Raw genomic sequence first — 17,086 nt, 5'->3', positions numbered from 1 at the left:
TAGGTGCCAGCGCTGGAATTAGCCAGGTGTAGCTGTGTAGCCACTCATCGTGTCTCGTGGATTGGTCAGGTGCTCTCACTAAGTTTGCACCAGGCAGGGCTGGTTCCTCAAGTGGCTGTTCAGTTGTAACATGATGTTACTCTGGTTTCTGTGGCCCGGAAATAAAAATGCTTGATGCTTGAGACCACCTTCTCTCAGCAGGTCGTCTACTTCCCTTTTCTCCGAAGGAGAATGAGCTCCACCATCTGACCATCCCTACTGTTAAGATAAAGGTCTTATTGGATGCAAAAATGATCCTGGCTTTTTTCAACTTCTGTTACCCTTTACTCTCACAGAAGGTCTTTGATTTGTTGCTAATTGTGCTTATTGATGTAGCACTTCTTATAGACTTGTACAACATTAAGCACTAAAGCAATTCTTATAAAATATAAATATAATATAATATATAGTATAAATAATAAAATATAATATAAAATAATCCTTTTCTTTTGATCCACCTCTCATATATTAAGTTGAATCATGAAGTTATAAAAATAATAATTTTTTTCTGTTTCAACCCAATATAAAAGGAATCTGCCTTCCCTGCCACCATCGTCACTGTTGTTTAAATTTGCAAACCCGCTGATGGTTCACATGTCAACTTCTCCTTTCCCATAAGTGCCTCAGTGGCCATGGCTGAAACAGAGTTCCCTTCCATCTCCATCCAGGCCTTTTTGTTACTTCCCTGCTTGTACTTCTGAGAAATATTTCTGCAGTTATTACAGCTCTATTAATGGGTCCCCTCCTCAGAATGATGGTCTAAAGAAATACCTGTCTGAAGTCAGGGCAGTCACAGGGATTGCTAAACTAGTCAACACAACGAAAAGAGTAAGGTGAGGTGTTCTAATAGAAAATTACTTCCTTTTAAGCTAATTATAATGGTACCACATTAATTTGAATTTCACTAATGGGATAATTCAGACGAAGCTGTCTTAAAGTTTACTTTTGTTTTCAATTATAAAAAATAATCATAAAAAAAAAGTGTGAACATAATCAGAGTTATCACCTAAGAGAAGAAAGAAACTCTGAAGGGTTCCTTGGTAACCCCTGCCAGTAATTAAAACACTGAGTAAAAATTGTATCATTAAAGTAGAAGCTCAGAGAAATTCACAGGCCAAAATATTCATCGTTGAGAGAGTTGCTGTGACCTTACATATAGTAAACCATGTCTTCTGTAAAGCTGTTTGCTATTCATTTTCCATGACCTCAGGTCAGCATTTCTCTACCTACACCCCTCATTCCTAATTAGTGAGATTTTGGTATATAATCTGCACTAACAAAATATTGTAGAATGTTCTTCTGTTTTACTGAAATGTTCACATTTTAATGTGCTTTTGCATGAAATTGTTTGAGAATAGCAAACTATTGGTGTACGATGAGCGATGCTTTTATTTCCTCTCTGAGCTTCAGGTGCTCGTCTGTAAAATGCAGACCTACCTTGCAGGGTTGTTGTGTGAATGTAATTCCTCACATACAGTAAGGAATGAGTGAACATTAAATTCTTCCCTTTTCTTGCATGGCCTGTTATGAACATGCTCTTTCTCCCCTTGACTGTTCTTGGGAACCTAAAAATGAAGCTTAGTCAGGTGATTGTCAGGGGCTGAACTTTTAAGGTTTCTGTCCAGTAAGAGTGGGCTGCGGTGGTCATGAAGCAAAGCTTGTCTTATATTTTCACGGAACACATTTTGAGGACCTCCTATTTACAAACAAAAAAAAAAGTCCAAGATACCTTAGGGAAAAAGTTGAGTAAGTTGTCATGTCTGAAGTATAATTTCAAGAGTCCCTTACTTGCCAAGGTGCCAGAAATGTATGCATTAGTCCTCTGGATTAAGGCGTTTGAAACTACTGTTCAGAAAACAAACAAAAAAATCATGTTTTGGGGGTAGGGTTGCTAACAATTAGCACCGCATCAAGTAAGCAAGTCCTTTGTTGGTTAACTAGTCACTGTGGAAGAATCTAAAATCATGGAACAAAAAGAGACTGAGTTTGATAGGAGATAGAGTGTTTTTCTCTCTTTTGGTTAACTTGAGGTCCTACTATGTGCCCAGCACCACATGGGCCTATATGTTTGGAGACACAGTCTGGACCCTGTGGAAATACTTAGTGAAGGAGAAGAAAGAAGAGCGTCTGCAAGAAAGGGAGGGGCTGCTCTGTAAAGATAGAGGTTGCCTGAAGGTAGCCTTGTGAGTGAGTTCTTCCCCCACCTACACTGGGAAAGCTGGGAAAGTAATTAAGAAAGGGGTTTGTTTCCTTTTCAAGGGGGGAAAAGTGCATCATCCTTCCTTATAATCTCAGTGGAGAGAAACAGGCTGAAATCCATTGGGAGTCATATGTTACTCTGAACATTGCACTATCACTTACTTCACTTAATGCAACTATTAAAATACCAAATGTACACCAGGTTTAACCTTTGCTCACTTGTCTGATGATCTGGAAATGAAACTGACATCTTACTATGACACAATCCAAAATGGTAGCCATGCACCATGTATGGCTATTTAAATCAGTTAAAATGAAATAAAATTAAAATTGTTTTTAATTAAATTAAAAATCAAGTTCTTTAGTCCTGCTAGACACATTTCAAGTGCTGGTAACCACATGCGGCTTGTGGTTACCATATTGAACTGTGTCAGTATAGGACATTTCCATTATTGCAGGAAGTTCTCCTGAGCAGCACTAATTTAGAATGTGCCAGCATTATGCTTGTATGCTATTTTATATATGCTAGCTTATTAATTTTCAAAAATAATTCTGAAGAAAGGTTTCATCCCACTTTGAAGATGAGGAACAAATCTCAGAAATGTTCAGCGGTTTTCCCCCTCTTGCATCACAGCCTGGGGTGGTACCTGGCCTAGAGATGGTTTGTGTTTAGTGAATGGCAGCTAAGCTAGTGAGAGAACCAGGATTGTTCAACTTTGAAGCCTGGCAGTTCCAAAACTATCACAGTTCTGTTCCAGAATTAGAATGCATTTAAAAATCAAATGCAGAAACTCTCCCTTCTTCTTGTTATAATTTAATGATATCTCTAAATACCAAAATTACTTTTATGAAAAAAGAAAGTATATTTCAGTTTTAAAAGGACAAGGTAAATGAGTAGATGAATAAGTCTAGAAGTAGGGAAAGGGAAGTGAAAGCAAATGAGCATGAGGTATCTTATTGAATTGATGGAAATGTTCAAATATTAGATGGTGATGATGAGTTCTATAAATTTACTAAAAGTCATTGTACACTGAAAAAACAGGATACTTTTATAGTATGCACACTATATCTCAATAAAGCTGTTTTTAAAAGAATAAAATGCAAATCTTAAAACTCTAGGGCAGCCAAAAATTTAATATTGAAAAGCTACCAAAAACCTTAATTAGTGAGTCAAGGATTGATTGCTGGCATTTCCTGAATTTCCCATGATGGTAAAAGAAATGATGTTCTGTCACGATATGAACACCAGGAAACTCTACAAGGTATGTGCTATTATCCGAATTTTACAGGGGACAAAATTGAGACTCAGAGAGTTAAAATAACAAAATCCAGAGCCAGCAAGAACTGGAGAAAATGTCAAACCCCATCCTGTGTGGCCCTGAAACCCACGGCCTGTCTCCTCCTCCATCACCACCTCCTCCCCTGGGAAAGAGAAGAAGCCCTTTTATGTTTGACTTGAGATCACTTTTCTTCTCCCAGGAGACAACAACAAATGGGTTTCCCAGTGTTTCTACTAACATTTTCTATTTTGTACTTAAGAAGATCCAGGGAAGATGTGAGACGGGATCTGTTTTCAATATTAAATACAAGAGAAAAAATGAGTCTGTACTTTATTTTAATGGAAAGTTATGTATTTCTTTCTTTGGATGTTCACTAACATGTATTCTTTTACGGCTTTTCAAATTATGTGTGTGTGTATGTGTGTACGTATGAATAATTCATGTGAAGAAACTTGCAGTCGCTCTTTTTTGTTTCCATTTTTTTTTCCTGATTTCATCGATTTGTTGGAGACTCCAAGATGTGACCTTCAATGGTGTCTGCTTAGCAATTTTTGAGGAACTAGCTACTGTCTGGGACATGGGTTAACAGCCCAGTTTTGGATCACTGGAGTAGTCAGAAGCTCACTCCTTGCCCATTTGAGGAAATGGAATCCTGGAAAATTTAAAGCCAGTAGGGCTACAATTCCCAGCTTTGGCCAGGGCTCTTATCCTTTACATCACCAGTTCTATTCTTTTAGCATCTAACATTTTTTCCTTCTTGTCATTTCCCTGCTCCTGATTATTAAGTATTTAACCAGACCTCTGGGAAATGCCCCTCTGCTGTACCCCCATCATATACAGCCTGCTGTGGCCCCCCATTCCCTTCCTAGAACCCTCCTTTACTTATTTTTCTCTCTGTGCCTTTGTAAATAACCCAATAACCCTAGATTTGTTTTTTTCCCTTTTCCTTCCTTTTTTTTTTTTTGGTACATGACTATATACTCTTTATCGGCCAGTTGAATTAAAACAAACAAAACAAAAATAAATAAAAGCAAGAAGCCAATTCTTTGTCAAACAGAACCTGTCTATTGGCCTAATTTGGGATCTCAGCATTGGGTGCCCCCTTTCCCTAGGACCTCAAGAGACACCAATGAGGATTTTCATATGTAAAGTAACGTGGATGATACTGAAAAAACAAACAAAAAACAGAGTAAATGATGTGATGATATAACACTGTAATTATGAAAATGAATAGCATAGTGCTATATTTTTCTCTCTCCTGTTATTCATAGAAACAGGGAAGTAAACAGAAGCTTCTGCTTCTAGCATATTTGGCAGTAGTAGAGCTTATTAAGTAATTTAAAAATACTTAAACAATCTTGTTCACATTTCAAAATAAAGTTCATTTGCAGAAGTCTTTGTGTGCTTCTGTGTGTGCTCAGAGATGACTGGATGCCAGGATTTGAAAAGTCATTAAGGTAGTTTCAGGAAACTAGCTATCTCCTAGAGTCAACAGTGGATTGTGTGTTTTAGCTTTTTGAGTCACTGCTCCAGCAGGCAGCCTGCTATCTCATGAATTGTCGTCAGCAGCTTTCCCCAGCACACGTCCTCAAAACAAGACAACTATCTCCTTTCTGATTACTCCATCATAAGCACTTGATGGTCCAGAGTCTTCTCGGCAGCCAGTCCCAACACCTTTGAGCCACTCTGACACCCATCATACTTCCTGCAATGCACTGCCTATTACCAAGTGACAATAGTTTTCATGTATATTTTAGAACCATTTTTGCCTTTCACTCTTACTCTGGATTTTATGCAGGTGTACCTAAAATTTGGGCAACAGATGTGTTCCGTGGAATTCATTGATTAAAAAGACTTTCAATGTGAAGCTTTTTAAGCAAAGAATGCATTTATAAAACAGTCACTCTGCACTTATGCAATTTGTAGGTCCATAATTTTCCCCAGTAGATTTGCACAGAGGAATTTGATTATAATTTGGTTAACCAATGCATTTCCTCTCTTAAAAGGCACTTTCAAAAGTGCTACATAAAGCACATGGATTTGGGCACATCCCAATTATCAAATTTATAGTATATTTTCTATGCAATAAATAAGTGAAAAAGTAAATACATTCCAAGATGAGCTGTTGTCTCTATATATTAAGGGTGAGTTGAAAAATGATTGGAATTTCTTAATTCTTTTTTTCAACGTAGAACTGTCAGCACTAGGAAATGGAAGTGAAAATGAAATGTGTACTTACTTATTGTGTACCTACGTACTTTGAACCAGGTTCTGGGCTGGCGTTTTAAAGTTCGATTGCAGGCCAGGGAAGGGTTTGCAACTGCTGGCACTAAGGCTGGACTGTGTAGGTCCAGCTGCCCTGATGAGAGGATTCGATGAGATAAGGTGTGTGAAGCATTTAGCTCCATGTTGATAAGATAGTGAAGACACGGTAAATGTTAGCTGTTTGTTATATCTTTTTATTTTTTTCATTAATTCTAGGAAGTAGGCGATATCCCCATTTTACAGATGAGGAGACTGAGTCTCAGAGTGGTGCAGTTACTTGCAGAAAGTTTTTCAGCGTGTCTATTGCAGAGGCAGAAATCAGAACCAGGGCTGAAATGCATTGAGGCTCACCCAGAGGCTTATGGCACTCCGGTAGAACCTCCAACCTGGAGTTATTGTTCTAGGGCTGCCAGGAACTGTTCACTCGAGGACTCTTTAGTGATGGGAAAGCCCTGCCCAAGTAGAGTGGCACCCTCTACTGAGAGGTGAAGCTGCTTCTTACAGGCAGCAAATTCACAAATAATGTGTACACAACAAACCCTAAAACTTCTAAGTTTAGAAGAATTTTCAAAGGCCCATCTCCAGCAGTCAACCGTTTCTCAGAGTTCTTTTTCTACAGCGGGTAGTGAACTTTCAGCTATGTGGGGGTAGGTCTGTGCTTTTCAAAACCCACACGTGGGTGATGAGACATGTCAAATACAGCAGTCCTGTCGATACCTCTGTTGTGTAAATGTCATCACCTATGCAAATAGCAACTTCTGATGCCATCTGAAGTAAATAGCAAGGATGAAATTCTTTTAGCAGTCAGAAGGCAAACTTCCAGTTTTTTAGGGTTTTTTATTTGTTAACTGACTGCCCTGTGTTTCCTTTACCCCTGTGGCCCAAGTACCAAGTGAAACTGGATACCCTCATTCCTTGGCCAGCTCAGTCAGGCTGGATTTCAGTGCCATTCAAATGCCTTCTGGGTGGAGGCGTCCATGGAAAACATCCTTGTTTTCATCCTCAAGTCTGTCTTTTTCCACTCTGTGGCCACATTTACCAAGCACAGAGGCTACTGTAGGATAATGATTGAAGTTTTAATCATGAAAGAGTCCAAGAATGCTGGCATTGAAACTGGAAAAATCATTTTCCTAATGCAGGATGCTGTTTTGCGATATTGAAATCTTAGATAAGACAGTCCAAATTTACCAAATCTTAAAGGTAAGATTTAGCACTTGTAATTGGCTTAGTCTCTTTTTTCTTTTCTTTATAATGTATGTATACACACACACACACAAACACACACACACACAGACACACCCAAGAGGATAGCATGAAATTTAAGTTCCACAATGAATATGGCTTAATATAAACTAGCACAAAACAAGAAGAATTGGGGCTGAATATCACAATTTTCATTGCAGTTTATTTCCTAGCACTTACTCTAGTCAAAATATTTTCCTTTACAACATTGCTGCCTTCTGAATTACTCAGACTCTTAACTATATTCTGCTCTCTAAGTTTATATCTGCAATAAGGTACAGAGTGTATGCATCAGATCCCATGCAAATGAAAAGATCACATCCCAGGATACTTCTGTGAAGGTGACGATCTTAATTGCTTACACATCACCTCACTTAAACTTCCCTGTGTTTTCCTTTCCAGGGTTCGGCGGATTCCTACACAAGCAGGCCGTCTGACTCGGATGTCTCTTTGGAAGAGGACAGGGAAGCGATTCGGCAGGAGAGAGAACAGCAAGCAGCTATCCAGCTTGAGAGAGCAAAGGTGACTTTCTTTCCCCTCCTTGGTTCAAAAGTGGGGTATCGTTCTGCAGGTGTCAGCTGCTCTTCCCCTGCCTCAAATTTCTCTGGAATAATTATTTTATGGTCATCATGATAAGGCATCAGATTATAGGCCCCTCAGATCCATTCACCCCTAAGAGAGGTTGGAAACATTCCGAGGTCCCAGCCCTTCACCCTTTTGGTTTGTTGGTAAATTATTGGTCATCTTCCAACTTAGCTTTCATGGCCAATATCAAGCTTGCCATGCCCTGAGTTGGCAAAGAGCCTTCCATGAAACCAGTCTGTTCTGCCTCTTTTGATGCTTCCTTCTCCATTACATCCATTACAATCTCCATTACATTATAGGTCTCAGGTGCTGTTCTATAAGTTCCCTAGTTACTACTTTTCTCTCTTGTTTTCGGTCTCCCATCTCAAGTTAGGTGTGAAGTTCAGAACTTTGTACAACTCTGAGAAATGCAGCAAAGACAAACAATAAAAGTCATTACCAAAAATGGACCTTCAGAAATTCCATAAAGAGGGGCTGACAGTAATCTCTGCTCATGAGGCAGCAAGGAAAAAGTGAGCATATTTGAATGTTGAACTGGAAGGGATGTTAGAGATATCCTGTTCTGTCTTTAAACTATTTTCAGGTTTGCACAGATCCCTTTTATCAAGTGAAGTCTTTACACAATAGCAAAATATAAAACAGGGCTCATGGCCAGACCTTCCTCCTCACCCTTCACAACAGACTCCTAAGGCACATTGATCCAGCCTCTCTGATTTTTAAAAGAAAAACTGAAGCTCAAATGAAAGGACTTGAAATCCTTCCCTTTCCTATTTTTGCAGAAAATTTTCAAAGAGAGTTAAGAGAAGGAGGATGCAGGTAGATGAAGGTTCTCTCCTTGCCTCAAGATCCATGATGTACTTGTGCCTTGTCCCCAGGCATGATGAATGAGTCAGAAAAAGAGCAGCACCGATCTGTAGGAACCATTGTGTCTCATTTAGTGGCTAATTTTGTTTTATAGTTTTCTTGTGGAGTCTGTTTCGTGACCGTTGTGGTCACAAAAATGCCAGTGGCAGCACCATGAGCTTCGGCTTGTGGTTTGTTTACCCCACACGGCTGCTGGAGCCCAGGATGACTCTGCTGGAGAGGAGTTTGTGTAAAAAGAGTTTCAGGACCAGATTTTGGTAGCTAGGGAGAAGATGATGTGTCAACAGTTTAGCCCTGACTGACCTTTCTTTGCCCTGGCAGGATAAGGTATTCTGTTGCATGGGATCCCATGGGTTTTCAGATGCAAGATTATTTTATAAATATTGATCCTTCTCCTTATCACCACCCCCTTTTTAAAAAAAATCCAGCATGCATGTCTTATTATTCAAGGGAGGTCTATTATCATTTAAAACAAACGTCACTTTCATGACTAAAGGATCCAGGAGACAGCAGCCCCCTTCCCCCAAACTTCTGTATTTGTGTGCTGGAAAGTAACTCAGAAAGTGAAAATGGTTGGGCTCGTTAGGACTGAATCATTTTCAGTGTGATCTCTACAGATTTCTCGATGTTGGCTGGGAATGTAAAATTTGTTTGAGATCCCCCTTTGGAAGGTGACTTCCTTCACTGCCTCGCTCTGCCATCTTATTATTCATTTTAGTATGAACTCCCATCCTCTCTCTGTCTCCCCACTCTTCTTGCTCTTCCACGGTTTTGTGCCCAGTCCAAGCCTGTAGCATTTGCTGTGAAGACGAATGTGAGCTACTGTGGGGCCCTGGACGAGGATGTGCCTGTCCCGAGCACGGCCATCTCCTTCGACGCCAAGGACTTTCTACACATTAAAGAGGTAAATACGGGACATGCTGCATCCCTAACCTATCAAAAAGCAGAAGCCAGAAATCATCCTGCAGCCAAACTAAACTGAGAGGAGACATGAGGAGCTGCCGATGTGGTTCCTCATTTAATTTGCTGGGCCTTCCGAATCCATTCGTTCTCACCAGGACCTAGAAGGCTGAGATCATCGCTTATATTATCATGCACTCACAACATTGAGTCATGGTCAGCCTTTGAGATCATAGGATGGGCTTAGAACAGACCTGGTCACCTTTTAATCACTTTGTGCGACTGCAGAGCCATAGATCTATGCATCCGCTTAGGGAGACATGAGTCAGGCCCACCCAGAAGGGACCATTTATGAGGCAGGTTGTAATTATAGCCGTCTGGGCAATATCCTGTGAACCTTGATCTTGGAACTGAAAGGAAAGGGAAGGAGTGTAGAGGAGGAGAATGCTCAAAAAGAAGGAATGGATAGACCTCGACAGATCAAGGCAAGCTTTATTAGAGAGCTTGAGAGGGATGGCCCGAGGAGTGGTCAAGTCTGGAGAGCCAACTGAACCAAAAGCTGCGCTATGGCGAGGGAGAGTGGCATATTTATAGAAAAGGGCTTGCTGAAATTGACAAAAGAACAATGTCTTTGTGGTTACATGCCTGTGGTTAAAAGTTTGGTATGTTTCAGAAATTGTTTGGAATAGGCAGGTGGGGCTCTCTAGTTTGCCAGGGTGGGTGAAGTTCAATCATCCACGAAAGGTTAGGTACGTTTCAACAGGTCAGGTCAGTTTCCTGATTTCTGTCAGTTCCATGAGAAACCAACATTAGAAAGTATAATTTTGAAGGAAAGTGTTAAAACCTCTAAAAGGACAGAGAATTGCAGGGAAAAAAGGTTGGAGGGCCTGAATAATACAAGGAAGGCCAGATGCTTCTGCTCTCAAAAGGTGGACTAGTGACATAAAAAGCATTCATTTATTCACCCTAAGTATATTCAAGTGCTACTTCATGCCAGACATTGTACTGGGCTTTGGGGATGGGAGATGAACAGTGAATGTCCCTGCCAGAGTTCTCAGAGTCTAGTGGGAGAAACAAGCCACAGTTTCAACACAGGGCGAACGTCTATTACAGAAAATCTTGGTGCCATGGGAACCCCCAAAAAAGAGTGGGAGAGACCACCTGGCTAGGGAAAAGGAAGATCAGGGGACCAGGAAAGCTCTCTAGCAGTGGTGAAGCTCCATCTAAGTGGAGTTTAGATGCAAAAAGGTTGGAGGGTGTTTCCCTTTAGGGAAAAGGACAGCCACAAGCAATTCAGTGTGGCTGGAGACAGCTACCTACAGACAACTGGGAATGTGTGGGAGTGGGGGGTATGGATATGTTAGATCAAAAAGGAGCTCTTAGACCATGGTAAAAATTCTGAACTGTATTGCCAGGTAGTGGTCTGGAGAAGAATTTTAAGTATTTGGCTTAGGTAAGATTCTACATTTGTTTAGTCATTCACTCAAGATATATTTACTGAGCACTTAGTATGTGCCAGGCACTGGCAGCTGATGATATAAACAAAGTAGACGTTGCTCCTTTCTTCATGGACCTAATGCCTGGTGAGGGAGACAAGATAATGAACAAATAAAAAGCCAAACAAATAATTCCAAATTGTGAATAACTTGGGGAAAACTATCAACCAGGTGCTACGATTTTTTAAAATATGAGGGAAGGTGCTACATACTTTAAGTAGGGGTGAACAAAGAAGGTTTTTCTGAGAAAGTGATCTTTAAACATAGACCTGAAAGATGAGGAGGTGACAGAGGAGCAAGATGAGAAGAAATAGCAGGTGCGGAGGTCCTGAAGTAGAAAAATAGCCTGACATAATGAGCTAAATGGAAGACACCCATATGGCTGGAATGCAATAAGTCAAGGGCCAAGTAGCAGGAGTGAGAGAGTTGTAGTGGTGAGGGCACAAATCAAGAAGGACCTTAAGGCTATGGTGAGACTTCAGACTTTTTTCTAAATGTAATGAGAAGCCATTTAAAGCTTTAAAAGTGGGAAAGTGGAATGATTTGATTGCTTTTAAAAGGCCTTGCTGATTGTTGTGCAGACTCTAGACTGGAGTGGGATGAGTGTGGAATCAAAGAGACCAGGTAGGACCAGTCTAGCTGAGAGATTGAGCCAACATAGTGATAGTGAGATGGAGAGAACAGACAATTTTTTTATACATTGTGGAAGCTCAGTGCAGAGGTTTGGTGATAGACCAGGTATGAGAACCAAGACTGAGGGTGAAATTAAGGATGATCAAGGAAGTCAGAGTTTATGAACTGAGCAACTGGGATGTAGACGATTTGGGCAGAGGGAGCACAGATGGGAAGAGAGATCGAGGAGTGTGAATTCCAAAGGAGGTGTGAATCTGGGGCTCAGAGGAAAGGGTTCAGCCAAATGAATTAAGGTCATAGTTTATATGTGGCATCTAAAGCTGTGGTAATGAATGAAGTTACATAGAGAGAGCAGAGAGAGAAGAGAAGGCAGCCAAGGATCAAACTCAGAGGAATTCCATCCTGCAGAGGTGGGGTGTACAAGGAAGATGCTAGAGATAAGAAAATCAAGATGGAGAAGGAAACCCAGGAGAAAGCAGGACATGGACAGAGAGATGAGTATGTCCATAAAAGGGAAGTGGTCAGCAGTGGAAAATCCTGCTGACATGTCACCAAAGATGAGGAGTGCGAAGTGGGTCTAGGGTTGGCAACATGGAGGACATTGGGATTGTGGAATTGTGGAGATGGAAGCCAAATGAAGTGGGATGGGGAGAGAAAGGGAGATAGAAAGTGCATTTACCATGTGGAGGCCATGCTTTCAAATAGACCAAGGTGGGTGTGAATGCTAAAGAAGTTTGTTTTCTTTCAAGATGAGAGATAATTGATGCTGATATTAACAAACCAGGAGAGAGGGAGAGATTGATGGGAAAACAGAGATAGGCATAGAAGCAGAGTTTTCGAGTAGGCAAGAAGGGTGAGACACTGAGTGGAGGGACAGCCTTTTGATAGGAAGAGGGACACCTTTTCATTGTAGAAGTGAAAGCACAGATAGCCTCAAGCAGTGGTGTTGGCAAGAGGAAAAGCATCAACTTGTTGGCTTCTACTTTTCGATGCTGTATCAGGTGAGTGGATTTGAGGAGAAGCAAATTCAGGGAACAATAAAAAGGTGCAAAGTAGATTTTCTGCAAAGAGTCAATTACTCCCAACTATCCAGTTGTGTGATTTTTTCCAATGCTTTCCTGCAAGGGGTTCATGAAAAGAAAAGCTCTGGCCGTGTCACAGGCAACTTCTCCAGCTGTTTTCAAATAATACAGTCTTGTGGGAAACATGCCTCTCTTTGATTAACAGTGTTTAATCATGTTCATGCAAGAACTGTGAGGTGAATTATAATTGAGAACCATATACTTCTTTGCCAAAACATATTGTGTGATTTTATTGGCCTAAATAACATTTCATTAGCCATCAGGACCACGCTGGTTTTAAAAATGATTCATCAATTCACAAAAAGTTACCTAGCAGCATTAAGCTTCCTGGCCATATTATTGATACATTACTAATGTAATTGTATTTTGAAGTATCTGAGATGTAAGAGGATACCAGAGCACAAATAGCAGCCAATGATTTTTTCTGTAGATGATGATGATGATGATTTAAATATCCAGATTTTCTTCCCTGAAAACCAAAGGAAGTTTCTTTTTGAGAGAAACAGGTATTGGAAGAGATAATTAGGGTGGTCAAGAAAAGAAATCTGCAAATGAAAGTAAATCAGATGCTGAAAAGGGGTTATAATTTGCCACATATTATCAGTTATATTATATATGTGATTTGTGGCCTTTGTAATATACTACAGAGCAGGTCTAAAATATAGCACAGGTTCTATGAAAGATACAGGTTATTCTAATTTTCTAATCCCAGAGCGATAGTAGCTAGGATTCTGTATTTCAAGAACTGCTGACTTTTTTTCATTGGGAAGTCTTCACACACATACATTCTATACATGGTATACAATCGTGACTCACGATATCATCACATAGTTGTGTATTCATCATCATGATCATTTTTTAGAACATTTGCATAACTCCAGAAAAAGAAATAAAAAGGAGAAAGATAAAATTCATATATACCATACACCTTACCCCTCCCTCTCATTGACCACTAGTGTTTCCATCTACAATTTATTTTAGATGGAAATTTATTTTAATCTTTGTCCCCCCATTATCTATTAACTTTTTAATCCATATTGCTTACTCATCTGTCCATACCCTGGATATAAGAGGCATCAGATACAAGGTTTTCACAATCACACAGTCACATTGTGTTATATCTTTATACATTCATCTTCAAGAATCTAGGCTACTGGAATACAGCTCAAGAGTTTCAAGTACTTCCCTCTAGTCACTCCAAAACACCATGAACTAAAAAGGGGTATCTATATAATGCATAAGAATAACCTCCAGGATAACCTATCAACTCTGTTTGAAATCCCTTACCACTGAAACTTTATTTTGTCTCATTTCTCTCTTCCCTCTTTTGGTCAAGAAGACTATCTCAGGGCGGGCCGCGGTGGCTCAGCGGGCAAAGTGCTTGCCTGCTATGCCGGAGGACCTCGGTTCGATTCCCGGCCCCAGCCCATGTAACAAAAACGGAGAAACAGAATACAATAAAACAAGAAAATGTTTAAAAATGTTTCCCTTTCTTCCTTCCTTCCTTTCTTCTATCCTTCCTTCCTTCTCTCTGTCTTTCCTTTAAAAAAAAAAAAAAAAAAAAAGAAGACTATCTCAATCTCTTGATGCTTGGTCCTGGCCGATCCCAGGATTTCTGTCCCACATTACCAGGGAGATTTACACCCCTGAGAGTCTTGTCCCACTTAGGAGGGAGGGCAGTGAGTTCACCTTCCGAGTTGGCTTAGAGAGAGAGTGGCCACATCTGAGCTGAAAAAGAGGTTCTCTGGGGGTGACTCTTAAGGCCCAATTCTTAGTAGGCTTAGCCTATCCTTTGAATGAATAAGTTTCATAGGGGCAAACCCCAAGTTTGAGGGCTCAGCCTATTGATTTGGTTGTCCCTACTGCTTGCAAGAATATCAGAAATTCTCCAAATGGAGAAATTGAATTTTTTCTCCTTTCTCCCCATTCCCCCAAGGGGACTTTGCAAATACTTCTTTATTCACTGCCCAAATCACTCTGGGATTTATCGGGGCATCATACTAACCTGGACAAACCAAAAAACTCTCATGCAGTATTCAAGATTCCATGTAATTATGGTATTCAACTAAATTGACCATACAAACTAAATTCGGTAATGCACTACCCAAAATATAAATTTTGTACCAAATAAACATCTCTCCCTTTAGTCTCACATAGAAGTTGACGTTTTAAAATATGGATGATATCATCCTTTACCCAGACTTCTGGTATGACTTAGTCCTATCCAGATCAGCTTCATTCATATCTCTACTCATTGTCTGATCGCTTTTTCAACTTTTTAGAAAGTTCCTGTATGGGGTGCTACTGACTTTCATTGCTTCAGAGCTCTTACTCTGAGTCTCAGGTGTCACATAAATACCTGAAGTTTCTGGGAAAGACCATATTATTGACAAACAGTTCAGTATCTCAGAATTTAGAATTAACAGTTACATCTCCTGAATATATATGACAGCTGGAAGAGTTTACAATCTAGGACCCATTACAATAGGCCCCAATCGGATAACCCATGCTCTCAACTTTAGTTCACTGAATTTTTATATTATAGTTAGTCCATATGTTTGAGGCACATAATATTTGTCTTTTTGTTCTTGGTATTTCATTCCACATACAGCCGTTAAGGTTCCTTCACCTAGTTGCATGCCTCACAACTTCTTCCATCTTGCCATCCACACAGTGGTCCATTTTATGTATATGCCATAGTGTCCCCTTCCATTCCTCAATCGTTGTATCCTTAGGCCACCTCCATTCGTTGTTGATTTGGGGCACTGCCACCATAAACACCAGTGGGCAACCGTCCATTTGTGTCCACATACTCACTTCCACCAGGTATATTCTGAGAAACTGCTGACTTTTTAAAGGTGTCTCTTTAACAACACACTTTCTCCTGCTACCTCCCCGTTCTTCCATAAGTGACTTACATTATACTATGATTTCCTGACTAGATTAGTGCATAATCGTTCTTCCTAACTGGTTTATCAGTAATTTTATTGTTCCTTCCTCCAATTAGAACTTGTTCCTTAAAATAATTAAAGGCTTTATCTAGTTCAGTATTCCATATTTTTAGACTCTTCTTCCATACAGAATAATTTTCTGTGATGTCCAAGAACCACATTTGCCCAGAAGACAGGATCTGAAACCTGTACCCTAGCATCTGAATTAAGTTGATTCTGTCAGATCATCCTCATCAAAAATGACCAAACCATTTTCATTAGTTGTTAACACCCAGTTTCCAAGAAGCAGCAGCATTTTAAGAGGTAAAAAGAAGTGCTTGTATATTACATGGACACTTACTCACACAAACATCTCAAATTTTGTGTTAGATTGTCTTCCTCCATTCCATCAATATTCTTAATTTGTCCTTAATTTGCTTTCTGATCTATGCACTCATTGATCAGTGACTTTCCTTTTAGCCTAGCAGTTTGATGTATGGTATTAAGCTGAAATCCTAGGTGGATTAGAGCCTGTTGTTTTCAGATTTGAAATGTTAGATAAGAAAATATCTTAGAAAGAGAAAGCACTAATCATTTTAGGAAAATCAAAATGAGAAGGATTGAAACAACACTAAAGCGACCTTGCCAGAAAGCTGGTGCTTGCTCCTGGAATGTGGACACAGATGCACACTTTTCTCTAATGGAGTTGTAGCCCCTTCTCTCATCCATCACCTAGAGGGTCATCTGTTATGCACTGTTTTCAGTACTTTCTCAGTAATGAGAAAGCTTAAGCACAGAGAAAAGCTGCCACTATGCTTCTCAGGGAAGCCAGATGATGAGCAAATTAAGCTCTTGAATTTACATAGCAACTTTCTCTCAAGTAGCTCAGAGAACTTCCTCTCATCTTGAGTCACATTCTCCCAGTGCGTTGGCTATTTCCTAGAACTAAGTTAAAACATTTCGGGAAGCTGCATTAACCATTTCAGGAAGCCCTCTCAGGTCAACTTCAGCACCATTTAATAAATTAGTGTTCCAGTGGGCTATTTAATTTCAGGAAATAACTTAAGCCCTAGGAAACTATGACTCATGGTCTGTTTTGTCCCCACTGCAGCAAAATTTACATTCCAGACCTATGCACCAAAGCTTCTAAAAAGGTCCCCTTGCCTTTTGTTAATTCCAAAATAAATAGTCCTGTTATTTCAGACACATTATCCTGAAATTCAAGATGGGAAGCTGGGAAAAACTAAGACCTAGATTGTTCAAGATTGTATTTTAGTTATACTCAGAATGTCTTCAACAAGGTCTCATTACATGCCATGCATGCCTTGTATAGGACAGCCAAATTCCTAAACCACATCTTTTTCTTTTGAGTATGAGGTTGTGGGTTCAGTTACTCAAAATTTCATCCTGTGTTGATGCATGAAAGCCATCCACCCTTTACAAAATATCAGCATCTTCCATATATCTATATGAGTTCTACTGCTTACTAGCTTTCTCTAACCTAAGCAAAACACACTGCATATAGTTGTTACATTTTGGGAGAAAAAATATGTATAAATATATAAGATCTG

At 39.9% G+C, this 17,086-nt stretch overlaps 1 protein-coding gene across 1 annotated transcript in view; it reads left to right on the top strand.

Annotated features, from left to right (window-relative positions):
* Nucleotides 1-17,086, top strand: part of CACNB4 (calcium voltage-gated channel auxiliary subunit beta 4) — a 277,034-nt gene that overhangs the window by 215,733 nt on the left and 44,215 nt on the right. Inside the window, exons 3-4 of the mRNA XM_077153829.1 lie at nt 7,428-7,547; nt 9,256-9,378. Of these exons, the coding sequence (XP_077009944.1) occupies nt 7,428-7,547; nt 9,256-9,378 (243 nt within the window). The remainder of the gene's footprint in view (nt 1-7,427; nt 7,548-9,255; nt 9,379-17,086) is intronic.

This window comes from Tamandua tetradactyla, chromosome 3 (assembly GCF_023851605.1).
Source record: "Tamandua tetradactyla isolate mTamTet1 chromosome 3, mTamTet1.pri, whole genome shotgun sequence".
NCBI lineage: Eukaryota > Metazoa > Chordata > Mammalia > Pilosa > Myrmecophagidae > Tamandua > Tamandua tetradactyla.
This window is presented reverse-complemented; position numbering and strand designations above follow the sequence as displayed.